The sequence below is a fragment of the Lepidothrix coronata genome, unplaced genomic scaffold, assembly GCF_001604755.1.
Source record: "Lepidothrix coronata isolate B3197 unplaced genomic scaffold, Lepidothrix_coronata-1.0 Scaffold245, whole genome shotgun sequence".
In the NCBI taxonomy this organism is placed as follows: Eukaryota; Metazoa; Chordata; class Aves; order Passeriformes; family Pipridae; genus Lepidothrix; species Lepidothrix coronata.
In genome coordinates this window covers 968,782-989,074 of record NW_016690425.1, presented here as the reverse complement: position 1 = coordinate 989,074, position 20,293 = coordinate 968,782, and the positions used below count along the sequence as shown (strand labels likewise).

Below are 20,293 nucleotides of genomic sequence, written 5' to 3'. Positions count from 1 at the left end.
ACATAGGGCCTGCTTAGTCTCTCATATACACGGATATGAATATACATATCAGTTACTTCTCTTACAGGCACCTCACGGTAAGGAACGCCCACAACTTAATTTGGGGATGATAATTTCAAACCCTTATATCCTCTAGCTCTTTGTCACACTACAAGAGCAGCTCTAAAACTGTATTTTGCATTTCTGCTTGTGTTTCAGAGGCAGATTTGCATGTGCAAAGAATACTGAGCTAGTCTTTAAACCTTTTTACTATTTAAACCAAAGGTGAAAGGCAGTTATTTTGTGCTGAGACGAAGAGAAGGTAAAGACAAAATTTCTGTGCTCTGGGATGCTCAATCTGCCAAGAATCTTTTGAAGACACTTGTGGGCGAGAAGCTGTCTTCAAATGAAGAAGCAGAAGAGAAATGAGAGTTGGCAGGAAGGATCTCAAAATTGTTTCAAGCTGTCAACTTGTCATTTTCAGGGACTTTTATGTGCAATTTAAAATGGTTTTGTATTATTTCAACTTTCTTATATTTCTCATGGGAATTATGCTTCTATACATATCAGAGGCAAGACGCAAGTTCCTCAAGATAATTTTTCCACAGCTGGCACGGTATGCTTCTTGTTTTCTCTTAATTTTCAGCCCTCTAAGTAATCTACAATGGGATTTAATTCATCTTTCTCAGAGAGTAAAATGATAGGCAGGCTAAAAATAAATGAGGCAAGCTGATCAACTCCACTTTTGGTAACTGGATTAACTACACAACTACCAAAATGAAAAAACAGTCTCCTTTCGATACATGTCTTCAGGTAAAACTTTCGGCTGATCCCCATACCAAGAGGAAGAGGAGTGATTACTTTGTCCAGCAGTTTTCCCTCTCACAAACTCCTAGAAATAGGCTGCTGCAAAGGTAGCAAAGGGTTGGATGTGGGCTGCAGCATCCTCCCAGGACAGTGTGGCTCTATTGCATGCTTGCACTGCCAACAGGGTCTTCAACAACTATTGAACCTTTATATAAAATAGCTCAACTGATAACTATGTTCTCAGCATAAGCACAGAGATTAAAAATCAGATGGGGGTTTTGTCTAGGGTAATGGTCTGCAAGTAAATCAGTGGATTAGTCATCCCTCAAAACTATTTACCCACCACTACAGGCATGTGTATCAGCAAATGCTGAAGAGAGAGCATTGCAAATTTGCAATACTTCAGCAGGCAATAGTTATAAATAACAAGTGCAACTAGTAGATGTAGTTCAGCAGTTCTGCAGGTACCAGTGTGCTGAGAATCACTGAGTTAAAAAGCATAAAAAAAAGAAAGGATACATCTGAACAGTTTAGGACCTCCACTAGGACTGACAAAATCACCAGTACTGTTCAAGCTGGATGAAAAGAAGAACTTTTATTTGGGTAATCAAATTATCAAAGTTTTTCTCTATCAATTTCACTGAAATATTCCCAGTAAAACGACAGCTCTGCAAAGCTAGTTGAATGGTAAAAATATATTGTTACCGCTTGAAATAGTTTTATAGTTGACTGCTTTAAAAACATATTGAGTAGCCTTACAGTGGTTCATAAAGGTAGGGGTATCTGCTGCACAGACCACAAAGCAATACTTTGAGATTTTAAACACAACCAGAGGAACAAGAACTTGCAGCCAATACTGAAGACCATCCACTCTCAGCAGAATACCAAGTGCCTGGACAGGATGGAGACCCTGAACTGGGTGGTTTTGCACATTCTTGCAGTAAAATTACAATCACTTGAAACAAAATATGATATGAAGACACAGAAAAACCAGACATCTATATAAAACTATATGTAAATACTTTCCACTGTACAGTGCTTCAAAACAACAGAGTGATATCCCAGTCACCTTTCTCTGCCTCACACACACTCCCAATCCAGCAAGGTGCTGCACATTTTTAGTCTACTGATGAAAACAATGTAGCCCAGTTTATAACTCATAAAAATATTCCTACTCTAGCTTGCACATTAATATTTCTCTACAGGAGGGTGACATAATTAAGGGATCTTTTTTCCACTAGTGAAAGTCATTGGGAAAGAGAAACAGGACAGACACCCTCAGCAAGAAAGAGCCCTGCAACTCTAAACAGAGAATAAGCCGGGGTTTATTTCTCTTACTGTTTCCAGTTGAAAGATGGACTAGATGACAACTCAAGACTACTAAGTTTTCCATACTTTAGGCATCCTTTTGGCTGACAAAGTTTTCTCGATCATAGGGTTGCCTCATGATGCTACACTTTGCCACTCGTGCACTTCTTGTGGTGGCACAGATGAAGGAGTGAAAAAGAAACCTCAAAGGTGATTTTTTTTTTTTACCTCCTAAGACTACTCTATATAATGGATCACCCAAAAACTATGGGGCTGGTGTTCAAGCAACTTTTCACCAAAAACATCCCACTGCTCCAGAACAGCTAAGAGTCTGCTTCAACAGCCTCATTTTCTTTTCATCTAATTTAAAACTAATTTACCTGTGCAGGTGCAAAAACATATTTAAGTTTGTGCCTGTGTGCTGCAGTGAATTAAAATGTCTCTGCAGGCAAAACACGGTAAATTGTACTGAGAGTGCTGGCAAAGTAAGAGACTTTTTTAATAGGTAAGAACAGTAAAAATTTCAATGTGAGTTTAAGATTTTACATGGAATACTGATCGAACAAACATTCGTGCACATCACTTAGCAAGATGTATAGTAATTAATCAATGGCATTTTCCTTCCCTCAGAATAACTTGCCTCTTGATAGTTAATAATTCTAGCAAGTTTTCAATATTTGTGAGAATCAAAGCAGCATTGCAATTCATACTGGGTTACCAAAAGCATGGAAAACTTTGTGAATTAAACATGCAGAGGTAGTGTTACGTAGCAGAGGCATTCACGCAAAAAAGCATAAACACATTAGTACATTCAGCTGGATAACTGCAAACAGATCGATTGCTCTACAAAATTGCCATGAAAACACGATCACAAAAGCATTTTGAAACATTTTCCAAACACAAAAACTCCATCAGCCAAGCGCTGCTCTTCCTCCAGCAGGTGTCACTGCTCGAAACAGCAATAACAGCGGCCCAGTGCTTCAGGGTTAAGGAGAGACAACCACAAAAACATAACCTATGCACACATCACTAAGAATACAAGAAAAACAGAGCATAGGAAGGGGTGAAATGGCTTCTTTTTGTACCTTTCAACCCTGAGCGGATGATAGTAGGAGACAAGTCATCATAATTGTTCATTAAACTGATGTCTCCTGATGTGAAGCTGACAGTAAGCAGTGGCTTGGTGTTCTGCACCGGGACTGGATATGCAGCTGGTCCATCTGCAAAACAAGGCTCTGGAGTGAGTAAAAGGTAAACAACCAAAAGTAACTACACCTAGGCTGAAACACACAGTGCTTCCGCCTACCATCATCAGGAGTGGTTGGTTCCTAGTCTCAAACTCCACCTGCTTACTTCTGCAACATCTAAGGGCAAAAGCAAAGCAGGTTTAGCTACTTAAGCTTGTCTGTTTCTGTGACACTCCACTGTTTTTACTTTGTGAATTTTTACTGCAGCATATCCAAGTGATTTATTGCATATACTATTATGTTATATACTGGTGTTTTTCAATCTTTCTCCATTGCCAACTCCCTAAAGTGCCAAAAAATTGAAAACCAGTGCCTCGGAAGGCTTCCTTGAAACCCAAGTTAAAAACCAGTGTGATGAACGATATAATCACAAATAATTAAAAATTATTTGTTCAACATACTTTCTTCTTGGGCAAGTGCTGGGGACTCCTTAAGTCACATATAAACATCATAAGAACTTCTAAGAGAACAATCCGACCTTTCACAAATTACTCCATTCTAAACGTTAAGAGCTAGGCAGCAGCATGAAGTTACCTTCCATTCTGTGTAACAGGATCCAATGCACCCAAAGATCTGAGTGAGCCCAAATGGAACATGTGGCTTAAAAACCATTTCTGCAAAGTCTCTGCTCCTCTGGGCTTGTTTTTCAGCATTCACTGAAACTCCTTTGTTTAAATACTTCATGACCAATATCACCATCTGTAGCATTTGCTTTTTAACTCTTTCTCTTTGCAGTTTCTGAGAGGAGATGCCACTGGTCCCTGATTAAGTGCCTCTCAAGGCCCAGCCAATATCTTTTCAGTCAGTAAAAATGGCAGAGCCAGTTTAGAGTAGCATTGCTTCTGACTTGTAAAAAAGCTGATCAGAAAGCATTTTGGAGAAAGATGTCTAGTAATTACCATCTCTGTGTGTATATAATTTAAAAAGAAAAACCCAACAAACTTCTAGTCCTTCCTACACATCTGTGTGAGTCAAAGGCTCATCACCTTTGAGAGATTTATGCTGCATCTGCTCTCAAGAAAACACATCATGTTTGGGTAATCATTAAAATAGGCTTGTAGGCTTGTAACGAGTTCACCCACCCCCTGACTGACTCAGAAAAAGCTAACATATTCAGATCATTTAAGTTCTCATCTGTGTATTCTGCAGCTTCACCATCCTCCAACTGGAACCTCAGTATTTAAAAACAAAACCAGCAAAAAAACAATTCAATGTTGTTGTCTGTCTTGTTTTAGAAGCTTGCTATGTTGGAGTTTGTTTCTTTTCTTCTAAGATAAGAAATTTCACCCAGTACCAAAAGTGAGGAACGAAAGCCAAAATGAAACTCAGTTTTAAAATATGCTAACATTTTACCAGATGATCAGACTATCTTCTTTCATTATTTATTCATTGATTACAAACTAATCAACCACATCAATAGGAAGTATTAGTATTACTTGAATAAGAAGAATGGGACTGACTGTGCATGGACACCTAGGCCTCATACGTTTTTGCTACTGATGATTTTTAGAGTTTAAAACCAAAGCATTTCACCAAATGAGTTGTATTGAGACTTCGGGAGAGGGAAGGATTTCTTCCTGACCCTCAAACTGGCAATCTGCTCTGAAGCATGTGAATTAGTAACTCCAGACAGCTTTAGTCATCCTGCTTCTACCCCACATAATTGCAGGTAATATCTTCATTTTCGAGCCTTCTATAGTACTTATTGAACTCTTTATGTCAGGACTATCAGAGATGGGACTGAAACGATGAGCCTTACAGAAATCCTACAAAACAGAGATAAAATTATATATATAGTACTTTACACTATGTCTAGCACTGGTGTCTTTTCACGTGAACCTATATAGTAACACATTAACTTCTGTGACTGCACACTGACTACCTGCATACATACGAACCATTGCAATACCTCATACCTGCTTATCAGTGAAACCTGACATGTCCCTATCTAGTGTTTTTCACTCACCCTCACTGAAAACTTTGAGCTTTGTGCTGTTATCTCATTTGTGCAGAGGTAGAGCAGCACAGATGAGGTACGACCTGCAGCAAGGCTGGTGGCAGAGCTGGGAACAAACCCACTCTCCCATACCAGCTCTCTGCTCTACCAGAGCTTGAAACTGTGCCCATCCTGCTGTTTTTGAACAGCATGAGAACTCCCTGTATTTGAGATGTCTTTGTGAGCACTTGCAAAGCTGAAACAGAAGGACATGCACATAACACTACCTTGTGGTGGGGAATAGTCATCAGAGTCTGTGTCACTCTCGCTGCTGTCCTCCACCAGGAAGCTGGGGTAGTTCCAGGACATGTTGAGGATGCCATCTGACTCATGAAGGAGCACATGGGCCAGCATTCGGCCATGACAGTCCATGACAATAACCTGTCCATCAGCAGTGCCAAACAGTACCTGGAAATAACAGAACAGGCCTTAGTCTTGCCAAATGTCAGCCACTGGACCCTCCTTCAAATGCATCTTGTAGTTAACTAGCTATGCTGGAAATTAATTGAAAGCAAAGCAGTCAGGGATGTGACATGGTGCCAGAATAGGACATTGCAATAAAAGATCTTTGTAAAGAATGAAGTTAAAGCAGCAGAGTCTAGAGCTAAGATCATAAAAATCTGTGAGCAAGTAATGTCTTGTGGTGGGTGCGTTTTGTTCACTTTAATATGAGACATTACATTTTATTTGAACTTGGCCATTACTACAACTAAAGTGAGCAGGTAGAAGGGCTACCACAGATTCTGCAGTATTCTTGGATTATACAGAAACATCTAAAATTAGTGGCAGAAACCGAGGTATGCATCAGTCATAACAGTATCAAAAGAAAAGGCACTGCTGACAAAAGTGAGGTCTTTGCAGAGATTTCAAACAGCTTGTAAGAAATAGAAAGTCGAATAGAGAAAGACAGGTTGTTCAGTTGACAAGCTGAGAGCAGGTGGCAAAACAGAGGCAAAAGCAGTATGATCAGTCCAAGAGGAAGGCAATGTGCTACACATTCAGGAAGACGAAGAAGAGCTTCCACCGACCATTTCAAAAACAAAATGGATAACCTGAGTTTTTTTCTCACCCCTAAACAACTCCATAGCCATTGCGCACAGACTGAGGTCAGTCTGACTGGAACCTGCAATTTCTTTTTTTATAAGCATTTTATAAGCATTTATAAGCATGTTTTAAGGCTTCAAGCAAGTTAAGATCCTGCATATTTGATGAATTTTAGTAAACCATCAGGAAATAAGGATGAATAAATCTTAAAACTATAAATGCATTAGCCAAGGTCATTGCTGCTATCGTGTAATTCCATAAGAGGCGAATACATTTTAAAGCAAGTTTAAAGGCACTCATCAATTTGAAATCTGGCCAGCATTAAAAATGCAGCTAAAAGGAAGGTCAATCTTATACTTGCTCTTCAGTCTGCCACCTACTTCCAATACTTGTAAATTTAAGTTACTAACAATTATATGCTCAGATCAAAAATTCACCTAGCCTTGTATCTTACCTTTAAGAGTGGTCAAGTGTTTGGTGAAGAGTAAAAGAACAGGATGCACTGAGCAGGCATCTCCCCTACACACACATGTAGCTTTCAGCAAAAAATATTCCCTCTTCTTTGATAATTGATAATTTCAGTTGGTAACCTTTAGTTCTTAATACTAAAAGAAATACAGAATAATTGTTCCCTACTTACATTCTCAACATCAGTCACAATTTTATAGACCTCTATTATCTAATCTGCTAGTCGTCTCTTTTCCAAGTTGAAGAATCATAGCCTACTTAGGATCTCCCGGTACAGTTGTTGTTCAAAGACTGCAATCACCCTTGCTGTCCTCTGCTGTCAGAGGTCTTCTTTTCCATCTTCCTTCTGAGGTGTAGTGTCAGACTTGCAGCATTCAAAGTGTGTATTGTATCAGACTTATACAACAGCACTCTCCTAGGAAGCAATTGTCATGGTTGCACTTTTGGATGTTTCAGAAAGCGAGCGTGGCTTCTTAAGTCTTAGTCAATAAAAAACAGGCCCTAAAATTTCTTCAATGATCAATATAATGATCAATGAAGGTTGTAAACTAGAATGGCAATTTAACAAAAGAACTCCAGTGAAGTAATTGAAATCTTAAGAAAAACAATGGAGTTGTTTCACATTATCAAAAGTATTGAAAAAATCAGTATCTGGATGCCTTAACTATAATCATTACATGTTATGAATATTTTTGTGTTAAATAGTTACTGGGTTAAAACAGCAGCTAAAGTTTGCTACAAGCCTCAGATTACTATTCTTAGATATAAAAGCAAGAACTCCAACTTTGTTCATCTCACACCACTTTCTCTCATGATTCTTTATTCTTCTTTCACTTGTATCATCTCATCTCCTTTCACACTGTTCATTATTTCAGCTGTTTTCACGTGTATAATCAGTGCACAGCCACTTTCACTACTTACTTTCAAAACACAGCCACTCTCCTTCAGATCTCCACAAAATAAACTTCTACAAAGTCAAAATCCTACTAGCTTTTCACACCACTTTCATTCTACTCTATAGATTAGTTTGTTATCAGTTTCCTAGAAGTTTTATAACTTCAAATACCTAGACAGAGGAGGTGAAACTCTCTATTGTTTCTGACAATAGTAGCAATTTTAGTGCTTCCTAAAATCCGGTAGAATCATTTTATAATTGGGTACGAATGCTTGCACTCATCACCCAGAGTTCAGTCCCATCTCAATCTAAAGCTAATTCTTTTGAGTAGCTATGCCCCCGAATCATTCAAAATTATGAAGTCCTCAGTAATTTCCAATTCAGATCAGAACAGCTGCATGTCAGCATCTTAATTCTTCACTGGAACCTCAGAGCTCTTTAGCAACCCAGAAATGTCAGAGGGCACTCTTCATCTCTTTAGCCAGGTTGTAGGTTGCAAGAAGCAGCTAAGTTTTGGGGTTATTGTAGCAATACAACCTTTAAAATGAAAGCATTTATCAGGTTGATAGCCCTGCTGGCTGAACTCCTGCTGAAGCTGTAAAAATGTCTAATGGTGTTATCATCCATAACATTACTCAAGTTATAAATGCCACACTTAAGCTACTCATGTCAGATGAATAAAACTCTCTTGACCTTCAGACAAAAGGTTGAGCCACAGGGTATGCCTGAAGGATTTAAAAGAGAAATTTAAAAAGTTGCATTTTAGCTGCCTAAATTAATATTTTTTTGGTTATTTGCAGATCTAGGAGGTCAGAGGGAATGCTGGAAAAAGGTAATGAACAGTAATAGTGTTTCGTTACAAAAGCTAAATGATAATAATAGTAATTAAAAAAACCAAACCCAAGTACTTATTTTGAAGTGGTTCTTTGGCCCCTTGTTCTGTTCTTAACTCATTTCCCTTTCCTTCATACTGTTCATTATTTCAACTGATTTTACATGCATTACCACTTGTAGAATTGCATTTGTAGAATATGCATAATCTGATAACCAAATACCTAAAATCACCCAATACATTCAAAGTGTGAGTCAGTACCACAACAAAAATACACTATGTCTTTACAAAACATATCAAATGTAACAAAGCCCACGCTACAGTGAAGCTGTAGCTGATTAAAGGTCATACAAATGCAGGGCTCCTGTAATGCCTACATGTTGCATGCTTTGAAGGAAAAACTGCGGTAAACAGCATTAGGACAGTTTTCTAAGTCTACCAAGAGCTGAAAGTTTGGTTCAGTTCTGAAACACACAACTCCCGGTTCTCCATGAAATCCAAGCTTGGGGTGATTCCTATCTATTATAACAAATCTGAATCACCCTTCTCTTAAGTCTGCTGACCTCTTAAGACTCTGGAATAAGTTTCATAATCTAGTTTTGGTAAATGAAAAGATTTTTCATCTAAAGATTTTTAAGCTATCATCCAAGAAACTTATCATTCAAGACTGCAATCCCCTTAAATGCCCCAAGATATCAAAAACTCTTCAATAAACAGTCTGAAATATACCAATTTCTGAAAGACATATGGTAAGCAAAAGATGGGGTATTCTGCTCTGAAGTATTCATCTCATGAGGAGATGACAATTAGAATAGCCAAGAAGCTACAAAATTAATTTCAAGAGGAACAACTTGAATCTGTTTGGTGACTTTGCTACATATGGATCTGTTGTGCTGAACTGTCACTGTTCCTGTAAGATCTGTCGTGATGCATCTGGACCAGACAGAGTACTAGCAGAAAATGGTTTGACAGCACAGAGATCAACAAAGCTACAATGGATTGGCCAAAGACCTAGTGTTCAGCTCAGGAGGCCCACCACTTCTTAAGAGAAGTATAATTTTCCAACAGTGACGTTCTTTTTGCATTTTGTTGCTATTTAATTTGGTTTAATGTGAGTAAATTGAACTCATCAACCGTAAGAATACTCAAGCTTTATGTTAATTTGAATATACCAACATTAGAAAAGGGGGAGATCCTGCCATCTCACCATATCTGATTATATGAAGTACCTGAGGAAATTAAGTTGTTATGATTTTAGACTTAAGCCTATGAAACTGTCCTGACTTAAATCTGCAGAGAACCTAGCCATGGTCCATTCCTGCATCTTTGCCTGTCCTCATTGTCAAAGAAGCTTTCCAGAACTGCAGTCACTTTGACTCTTATAATAAGCAAGGATAATCCAATCCCAGTAATAATGTATTAAATGACTTGATGTATATTTGCGGGATAAAAGAAAAAATTGTTTCCAGTCTCAGGTTTTGGTTGTTCAAACTGAACAGTCAATACTGTTACAGAAAGATATTGATAAAACAAGATGCCTCTCTTCATGACATTTAGTACTAACAGTAAAGGTTTCTAATGCTGCTGGTTAAACAAAACTCCCAGGAAATCTGATCAATACATTTTCAGAACTTGGGCTGTCATTCTGCATCAGGGAAACAACCAAGCCTTTGACTGAAGCTGAAGTATTAGAAGCTGGATTTGCTATTGCTAGTGGAAGAAATACAAAGCCTCTCGAGGCTACTTTAGGGTAGCACTTCTAAAGTGAGGGGTTCCAGTATCGTGATGCTAGAATGTGGTAAAAAGAACATGTATTTGCTTTACTTCTGTTGGCCTAGGATTTTTAAAAGATCCCCTCTGACTTTTTACAATGAACATAAATCTATCAACTCACAAAAGCAAAACAACTTGCAGACTTCACTAATTAAAACAGAATTTAGTAAACTCCATCCTAGTACAATTTCATTGTTTAAAACCCCAAATTTCCCCATAAAGACAGAACTTGCCTTGTAGGACTATGCAAGGTACATGAAAAGATTGCCTTTAAATTCCTGGATACAATGAAATGTTCTGAAAACTAATGTCATCTGTCATGAAAATTCAAGTGCTCTAATCTTCCCTCAGCTATGGCTAAGTTGTCAATAACTCCATTGAGCAACTTCTCAAGTTATGGATCTTCCTTCTCCCATAAGACAGTTGGCATCTGGAAGGACAAAGTGACCACACAAAGTTTTTCCAGAAAGCAAATGATCACATTAGAAAAGCAAAGACTTAGATATGTCCTAGAAGATGTTTACTGGGACACTCCAGTACACTGAGCTTTACTGGACATGAAATAATCATTCTACAGCCCTACAGTATTACAAAAAACTGTATTTAACCTGTAAATGTTGGTATCCCATAATAGTAAACATTTTAAATAGCAGTATTTTAAAATTAAGAAACAATTTAAAACAGGGTATGACATAAAGGCAAACCCTCTGTCTCCATTTTTAAAGTGGAAATTGACTCCTCAGTCTTCCCCTTTATGGATTGATTCCTGGCCAGTTCTTCTCCCTGCCCTGCTAATCCATCCAAACATAGTAAGTACAGTATGTATTGTTATAAATTGCTGGGGTTTCTATACCTGCCAAATCCTTCATGCACAGGATGAAGGAGACTATGAGACTAAGCCAAAGCACAGTATTTCTGTCAGGAAATCCTAAGGAGTGGGCTACTTGCATTGGAATGTGTTGACTTTTCAGAACTAAATACATAATTTCTGCTATTTTTTTTGTAGACATTACTTTTACTGACACATGCAAAGACGTCTGTGAGACTAGTGAATCATGATCTCCCTCTGGAAGAAACATCCTACTTAGGTCTTTTCAGACAAGTTTACAGTTGTTTCGTTATTCCATGTTCAGTTTTTGCTTTAACCAGTTGTGAGGTGCAGATGTAAACCTTATTTATACATCTCTTGAATGTTCCTAAACCCTTTTCTAAATATATTGCAGCAAAATAGTGTTGCCTTTCAAGACTTAGGACACAGACAAGATGATTTCTGCTAGCAGCTATATTGTTCTTATTCGAGATCTTTCATAATATTTGGATGTACCAGTTGGACAGAGGGACTTGCTGCATTTCAAACTATCCTGTTCTAGGATCCTCTTTTAATTTCCTCAGCCTCAGTTAAGAGTCTCTGTAACAGTGAAGTAGTAGCTCAAGGCAAAAACCTCATCAGCATCTTGTGACCAAGTAAATCACAAATGACCTCACAAAACCTCTAGATTTTTGGGTTTTAACATTCTCCAGGGTTAACTTCTGAAGTTTGAAGAATTCCTCTTGCACCTACCCAATTTGCAAACCTTGCACTTTCAGCATTTTGTTTTACTCTCTGCCTCTGTGTGTGCCTGTTTGGCACACACATCTGCTGAAACCTTGGTACCATCAAACCAGGTAGTACGAATGCTGCCATTAACAACTTATTCTGCACAGCTCTGCATTTGCAGCTGCCTTCTTCAGTGTTCTGCTTCACTGACACTCCCTTTTTCAAAATTTAGACCTGTCTTAATGGTTTTTTTCCATCAGCCTCTTCCCTTACTTCCCCCCATAGGAAAAGTAGGCATTGTACCTCAGAAACTACATTCTGCAAAAATGCTAATAAAGCCAACTGCATTTGCACTGTCAGAAGATGCTGAGCAGTTCAAGAAAGCTGAATTAGTTCTGTTTGCCCTGATTTAGTCATCTGGACAAACATTAGTATTTATGATAGGAAAAGCCTTCAGAGTTGTCAACATAATGGCATCATACTAATAGAGATAAATCTATTTTGCTGATTCAAAATTAACTGAACTATAAAGTGATTAATATACAAAATGATTTATCAGCCTTCTATTTATGCAGGTAGGCCTAGTAACATAGGAAATACTAGGAAAATTATTGCCTTTAATTATTTTCATTCATTAGCCTAATGAAAGAATGCTGGTCTTGCAAAGGCTTAGTTACCGCATTTTGCATTTATAATATTAGCATTTTCCATTCCTTGGGCTCTTCTTGTTTACTGCTTCTCCATCACAAAGCAAGAGACAGTGCAGCAGTTGCTTCTTAGAATACATTACAAAGTGAAAGTTTGTTTTGCCTCAGTGTGATATTTTTGGCTTTCTTTTTTTTTACCTCAAAATGCAGAGAGAAAGAAAGAAGCAGAGTGAGGGAGACAGCTGGTCTCCTGCTGCATGCTTTTTATTTCCATTAAAAATTCAGTCACTGTAAAGCGGTTTCTTGAACTGACACAAAAAGAGACATCACCACAATTCACACACAAGCTCAGAGGGAAAGCGCTAGGTTTTCTTTGACTGCCTTTATGTCCAAAAAAAACTGAGAAGAGTTTTTGTTTCCTCAGACATGGGGAATTACCAGCTCCACACATGGATGCTACACCCAGGATCATTCAGCTAACTGCATATATACACATAGCAGTGAAATTCTCATTTGAGGCCATTAACGCTTTCAAAAGCAGCACTGGTTTAGTTACCTACTTTCAGGCTTGTTCATTCTCTCTTTTACAGAGTCCATAGGGTGTAGATAACTATTACAAAACCCTATTACAAAATGAGAAAACAAAGTAAATCCACTGGAGACCTTGGTGACAAATCCATTTAAAAAATAAGAAATACTAAAACCTGGAGATTCAAACTGCACTGGCTTTATTTCTCTCTAAAATAGTATAACATAGGTGAATGACTGTAAATGAGATTCAGCCTTGAATGCCAGTTCAGGAGTCAAAAATGTAAGTATTCTTAAAACCAGGATCTCAAGCCATACAACTACTGTGGACGTGTGGGGATAGAAGCAATTGTCCAGGCAGAGATTATGTTATTTGAAAGCATTCTGGCAAATCACAGAACGACTGATTATTATATGTCTCTGTATTATATCTGGACCAATTCTGACCTGTGTATTCTAGGAATACACATTTCTATATTCTTTATTGACTCTTGAAATATTTTTCAAGGAAGCATCCTATTGCAATTACATTTTTAATTGAAAAGAGTTGTCCTTTACTGTATTAACAATATGCCTTAGTTTACTTAAGATGTGGACAAGAGTTGTACTTTTTTCAAAGGTGTGTCATGTTTCAAATCACATTTGAAGTAGCATGCAAAATGAACAAAAAACCAACAGCTGAACACCTTCTACAGAACATCTGTGGCAATTTACTCAGACAGGACTCTGAGCCTGGACCACTGAGCTCCCACAGCAGAAGTGGTCTGGAATGCTCTTTAAGTAGCACTGTTTTCTGATTTCTGACTAAACTCTGAAAGGAAAGTGCACACATGTCTATGAAAACACATATTTTTCATATATATCCAATTATATATAGCAACAAAAACAACATTTGGTGGGAAAACGCAATTAGTTTTACCAACAACTACTCAATCAGGCAAAGAAGTCAACTGCTAATCTTGGCAGTTTCCTGCATTATTTCCAAGCCAGGTTTTAGTTATTTCCTGAAAGATATGTTGACTGCTGAAGCCAAAATCTCCTTCAGAGCTTTAGAAGTCTGAGAGCTTCTGCTGGGGTTTTGTGGTTTTTTGTCCTAATTGAAAACGGTATTACTTAGAAAAAAGGATGGCACTCTTGACCAGTGAAAATGCAATACAAGGCAGTTTAGAAGCAATGTCCTTGCTGTTTTGAATTTCATCATATAAAATCAAGAAGCCTCTGGAAGTTAGTCCCCTAACTTCTGCACTCTCCTTCTAGATCTTAGGTGCTGGCAGAGAGCGGTAACTCGGCATGGTCAGGAAATACATTGAATGGCTGAGGTCAAGTGTAACTGAGTCAACACGGAATCAGGCTGAGTAATAAACTGTTACTGAATGAGGCTCTGAAGAAGAATGACTATTCTTCTAAAACCAAGGAAAGCAGGGAAGGATTAATCTCTTTTCTGTTGATGCAGTCACCAACAATCCCTCAACATCTGAACACTGACAAGAAACTGGCTCCTGGACAAAGCAGAGAGCTCAAGTTGAATCCATGCAGGATGAAACATTGATAGGAAAGGTTTTGGAGAATAAACAGATGCTCCCACTTCCCACTGGCATACTATCTTTTTTTGTCAAATCAATGGAAAGACTACATGATATCACCTTCCAAAAATAACACCTTTCATCTCCCATTTACTATGAAACTTGGCCTTTCTCTCCCAGACAAGACCTAGTGCAAAAATCTGCAAATATCTTCCTCCAGATTCAGTCACTCTAATCCTCCTCTCCTGCACCAAGGTTTCAGACTATTCGCAGGCTTGAAGACATCTGACCCAAGTTCAAGACCCCATTTGGCTCCTGGTCTTCTTATTAACTTCTAAAAAATTGATGGATAAGTGATGATAAAGTTCACATCAACCATGCTGCCAGCTACATTTCCTTTGAACCAAAAAGAGCACAAAGCTCTGGATGAACCAAAGGGATCCTGGGGCCGAACCATTCTCCGCCAAGTGGCTTTGGCAATGGAATAATGGACTGTTTTTGAAAAATGCTGTAAAACCTTGACAGTTTGGAGACTTTTTCCTCTGTAAGAATTCCACTTTCACTCACATACCCTCTTCTGACCAGTTCAAAATCTGAACACAGCAATTCTCCTACCTTACATATGTCTTCTCCTTAGAAAGAGAGCACCTTCCCACAGAAGGTTTCATTTTTTCCCTGCAGTGCCTAAAAAGCAGCATAGGTATATGCTGCTCCCTTGCAGAGCTCTGCTGCAAAACCTCATTCTTACTATTTGCCCCACAGCTGAGCATAGCACAGAGCTTTTGAAAAAGACAAGTTCAAGTAAGCACTCTCTGTCCTAAAGAACTGAAGACTTCAGGCTATATAAGCAAAATCTTTCTGTACAAGTGCCAGCAAGGTGAGAGGAGAGGCAAACAACTTCTCTCTTCCTGACGCTTCCCACACATCGACTGGTTGTGTTTCTATTTGCACTCATCTTTACTTTGCTGACTCAAACACTGATGCTTCAAAAATGTAAAACAGCACTGGGTAGAAAAAAGCTAAGTGGACACATTAACTGAATAGCACGACAAGTCTTCAGCTCTCCCTCCATCTCTAGTTTGTCACTGCCATCGACATCCCCGTGTTGTTGTCATGTCAGTGCCATCGACATGGTAGAATGTGCAGAGCTTAACAAACTCCAGATTCCAGTCAACTGAAATAGCAATATTGCGACCTGAGTGTCATAGGGAAATATTTCCAAGGTACACTGTTAAGGGTGATCTGTACAGCCTAGTACACTGGGCATCCAAAGGGATGTAGAAATCCATTCAGCCAATCGCTTTTTGCAGCAACAAACATCAAATACCCTGTCTACAATGATGAGCAAAACATTAAAACAGTTGTATTACTCCTTTCAGGCAGAGTCATTAGGGGGAAAATTTCCTTGCAAGACTCATCTGAAACAGTGTTGACATGAAACACTGCAGGAGCTACTGAGAAAACATGAGCCATGATGCCATCAGCCCATAAACATCCCCCATGTTACAGCCCTCATGACTAGAACAAACAGCACCATCTTGTTAGCTCTCTCAGTGCCTTGCCTCCACAGGTTGGATGAAGAGCATCAAGGGAAAGATTAGGCAAGGCACAGATGAAGTGAGTGGGAAGAAGAAAGCACACTGAAGCATCACCTTATTGCTCTGTTCCTTCAATTACTCGCTCAATAAATGTGCAGTACAGGCTAGGGTTTCTGGCAGGAAAAATCTTGTCTGGAATAAACTTGCAGAGAGATGCCACAGCTCCTGAAACTGTAGATGAGCTCTGGAGGCTCCAAAGAGAACATCCTTGTTGTCTACCCTCACCAAAACTCAAGGCAAACCCTATAAAGTCCTCATCTGAGTACTGAAATTTGCAGTGTAGTTGCTCATTGCATTGAGAAAAGGAGAGTGCAACTAAACAAGGTACAGTGCACCAAGCTATCTAACTCTTCTCCTTCCTTCTTTTTGGAAGCTGTATTCTCAGCAGAATGATGCATGCAAACCTACTCTGAGACAAAAACGCAAAGGAAAGACAATGCTAATACAACTATGCACTGATAGCAGAAAAAAGCAGGGAAGAAAAGAGAAATCCATAATTTAGGAAATAGCTGCATAATGCAGCTTGAAAACAACATAATAAAAGGAGATGGGAGAAAGAAAGGCAAAATAGCACTTAAAATTCACATTACTTTTTCACACAAAATCTGTCGCTATTATGTACCATCATAAAAATCAAGTCCCCAAGCAAAGAGCAAAACCAAAGTGTTACTGAATTCCAGCATGTATAAATACATAAAACAAGAATACAAAGTCTCCCCAAAAACATTTAAACCTTTTAAGTATAGATAAAACCCCCACATATTTTGTCTATGAGAGGCTGCAGTAGTATAGTAAACATTCATAGGCCCCTTAGCACAAGCAAGCAGAAATCATTAATTTTAATAGCAAGTTTGCCACAAAGGTTTGAAATGCTTCTAAAATCAGCCCAAAATATTAAAGACAGTTAAGTTGTGGTAGGTTTTGTTTATCTGTTTGTTTTATTTACCAAACAGATTTATCTTGAAAGACAACTGAACTTGCCTTCCCCTGCATTTTCCTCTTTTTACACTTTAATGCTGCTGCTCAATTATGCAGGATGCAAAGCGAAAATCTTTATACATGATTTAACCATTGTCTCCAGTCCTTGTGGCTTGAATAAACTGCCTACTTAATTAATGACACTTCTTCAATGCTATAAAAAGCCTCTAGCCATTTTCCCCAGTAATCTGAGTAATTCATCCATCAATGAAAATAAGACTTTCAGTTCTTCATCAAAGTCTGTATCTTATGGTTCAATTCTGAGCAGCCCTAGTCATTGTAAACATGTATGTGGGGTCATTTGATAGTCTCTACATCCAGAACTGATGGGAGAAAATATATATCTTTGTATGTTAAAACACAAAAATATAGTTATTCCCCGGCATTTTAAAGGCCCAATTATGTGAACCAGTAAAAATCCTTAATAGGGACAAGAAATATTCTAATAAAGACCAAAATAATTGCTTACACTTTCAAATTGTACAGGTTCCTTCTCTTCATTCATAATAATTAAGGTAAACAGCTACCTTCCCTGTACTGCCTCAGCTGCCTGTTTGTAGCTCCCTTTCATCATTCTGTCAACTCACTAAAAGGTGTCTTCAAGACTTTTTTTCCACACAGCTAGATGTCTGAGAATAATTAAACTTGATCAGTGTGACTACCACAATAGCAAGGACTGCCTGAATAAGATGTGTGCTACAGCACCTGAATAAAATCAAAGAAGTAGGGTGCACAAACTCCTCATTCCAAAGTAAACATAGGTGAGAAGATGACAGCAGGGCCCAAACAGATACAATATTTTCAAACACTTACAAAGTCCTTTGTTGTAAGCTGTGTTCTGGAAGCTACCCCTCCTCCCAGCTTAGGAGCTGTTCAGAACAACATTTCCCTGAAAAGGTAGTAGCAAATGCAAGTTCACAGATGAAAATGGGAGGTCCAAAAGCAGAGTCTACTAAAGTGGACTTAGGTAAATTCCTGCCAGGGACTAAAGTCATACCAAAATCAAGAAGCCTGAGAGACAAGCTCATGAAACACCCAGTGCCACCAGTAACCATTTGACAGCGCTTCTCGTTAATCAGTTCCTACCTCCTATGAGAACTGTGGCTACCACATGGCAGCCTCTTGGCACAGCACAGCACTGATACTATTTGGGGACACGTAGGGCACCACTAGCTGTACAGATCCCACCCAGCTACACTGCTGGACCCAGAAATAACAAACATCCCCTTCTTCATGTGAAGCTCCATTCTGACTCCTGGGCTCCACCCTGAAGCACTGTAGGCAAGGGGAAGGAGATGAAGCTTGCCCCTGCCTCCTGCTTGTCACCGAAAAAAGATGCTGAAGCGTCTGTTGTTGCCATGGGAATAGAGACGGCGAGCACTGGGAGCAGGAGTAACAGCATAGAAACTGCCTTCCTGCACAGCTACTGCAAGCTACAAGAGTTTTTTTAAAAAACAACGTACAGAGCTCCCACACCCTGCGTTTTGAGACAAAGCTGTTCATCTACTACTGGTCTCATTGTTTGCTTCCAGTGCATTTGAAGACCCTTCAGTGCACAAGGTATCTCTTCCAGCAGTGCTGCTTTTCTGTTTCACCAAGAGCATAATTTTGTCTCACTAGAAACAGAAGCGGCTGAATCTTGAGGTCTGCACTTACACATTCTTAGCACTAATGCATGTTGCATTGCAATGAGGCCACATACAACAGTGTGCCCAGCAGGATGCAAATCAAATTAGCTAACTGCTTGTATACCTGTTTTCAAAGAAAACAGGAGGAAAAGCTGACAAAGTTCACACATACCTGTAGTCCGTCACATCCTAGCCACAGCAAATACTGGCCAGTCCCCGAATTTCCACAAATTAAAGCTTACAGCTGGAAAAGGGGAGGGGGGAGAAATAGAAATAGGCACTTACAGCTGTTGGAAAAGTCTAATAATTTATACTAGCAGAGATGCAAGGAATAAATATGGATTACTAGCACCTCTTGGGATAACCATGAATTAAAATATATTAATTTTCATCCCAGCCTTCCTCTATTGGAGAGTGATTTCCTTCTGGTTCCCTTCTCACACACAGAAACAGCAACAGAAACAACCCCAGGGAAGTCCAAGAAGTTACACTACATTGCTATAAGCAAAATGATAATTAGACCCCTCTACAGTTCTTAGTTCTCTGACACTGTGTCTTTTTCCATCATGAAGAGAAATAATTTTTTTAATGGGTAAAATCTGTGAGGAGAGGGACAATGTGTCCCAAAGGCGGCAGAAGTTGATAGATTAAAAAATGTCACTAGGAGCTGAGCAAACACAAAAGAAGGGAGATGAAGCACTGGAAAGATGTTTCATATAACTTGTGGGCTTAGGAAAAATCCTCAATTACTTACTGACATTGCTTCTATAATTATAAATAAACCCTTTGACTAGACAAAAGTCAAGTTTTTCTCACTTAGAAGTCATTCAATCTGCTTGGTATATACACTCCCTCTTCGCAAAACAAGTGTGGTATGACACCACAGAACTGTCTCAACACAGGGTAGAGCATTTTCTGATATTTCAAATTTACTTTTCATTTCAAATATACTTTCTGTCCTTACATGATCCTAGGTGAGCCTTCTCACCAGAAAAATATTCCACATGACTCCTACAGTCTCTTGTAGCCCTTAAAAACAGTGAAAAGAAGGTCTCACTCCTAAGTAATTCTATCCATCCAAGTTTAATCCAAGTATAGCACTCTGCTTGAGATACAGATGACCCAGGCTTGTAAAGTATTCCTTTTGCATATCCCAGAACAAGGGTTCTGCCTTGTCCAGATGTCTACTCTAGCTATAATGTACAGGAGAAAATGCCTAAATAAGCAGGACTACAGACATACAATGAAGTGAGAAAACTAACTTCTAGTCCTCCATAATAAACATGCAGAATCACAATCAAAAGGCCTATGTATTGAATTAATTGAAGAAGGCCATAGCTCAAAGTCCAGACTCAAGATCTGGGTGTGAACCACAACAGAAATCTGCCGATGACCTTAATGAGAAGTTCATCTGAGACATACGATGCTGAGAAAAAGCACTGCAGTCATCTATATGACTCACAGTAAGTTTGTCCCCAAAAGACAAGGAGAAATCCTGAAAAAAA

General features: G+C 38.8%; 1 protein-coding gene across 8 annotated transcripts in view; it reads right to left on the bottom strand.

The window, feature by feature from the left end:
• TULP4 (tubby like protein 4) overlaps positions 1-20,293 on the bottom strand; it is a 155,865-nt gene that overhangs the window by 34,014 nt on the left and 101,558 nt on the right. For all 8 annotated transcript variants that reach the window (XM_017834924.1, XM_017834920.1, XM_017834922.1 and 5 more), the window contains 2 exons: positions 5,565-5,745; positions 3,180-3,314 (listed from right to left, as the gene is read on the bottom strand). In XM_017834924.1, coding sequence (XP_017690413.1) covers positions 3,180-3,314; positions 5,565-5,745 — 316 coding nt within the window. The remainder of the gene's footprint in view (positions 1-3,179; positions 3,315-5,564; positions 5,746-20,293) is intronic.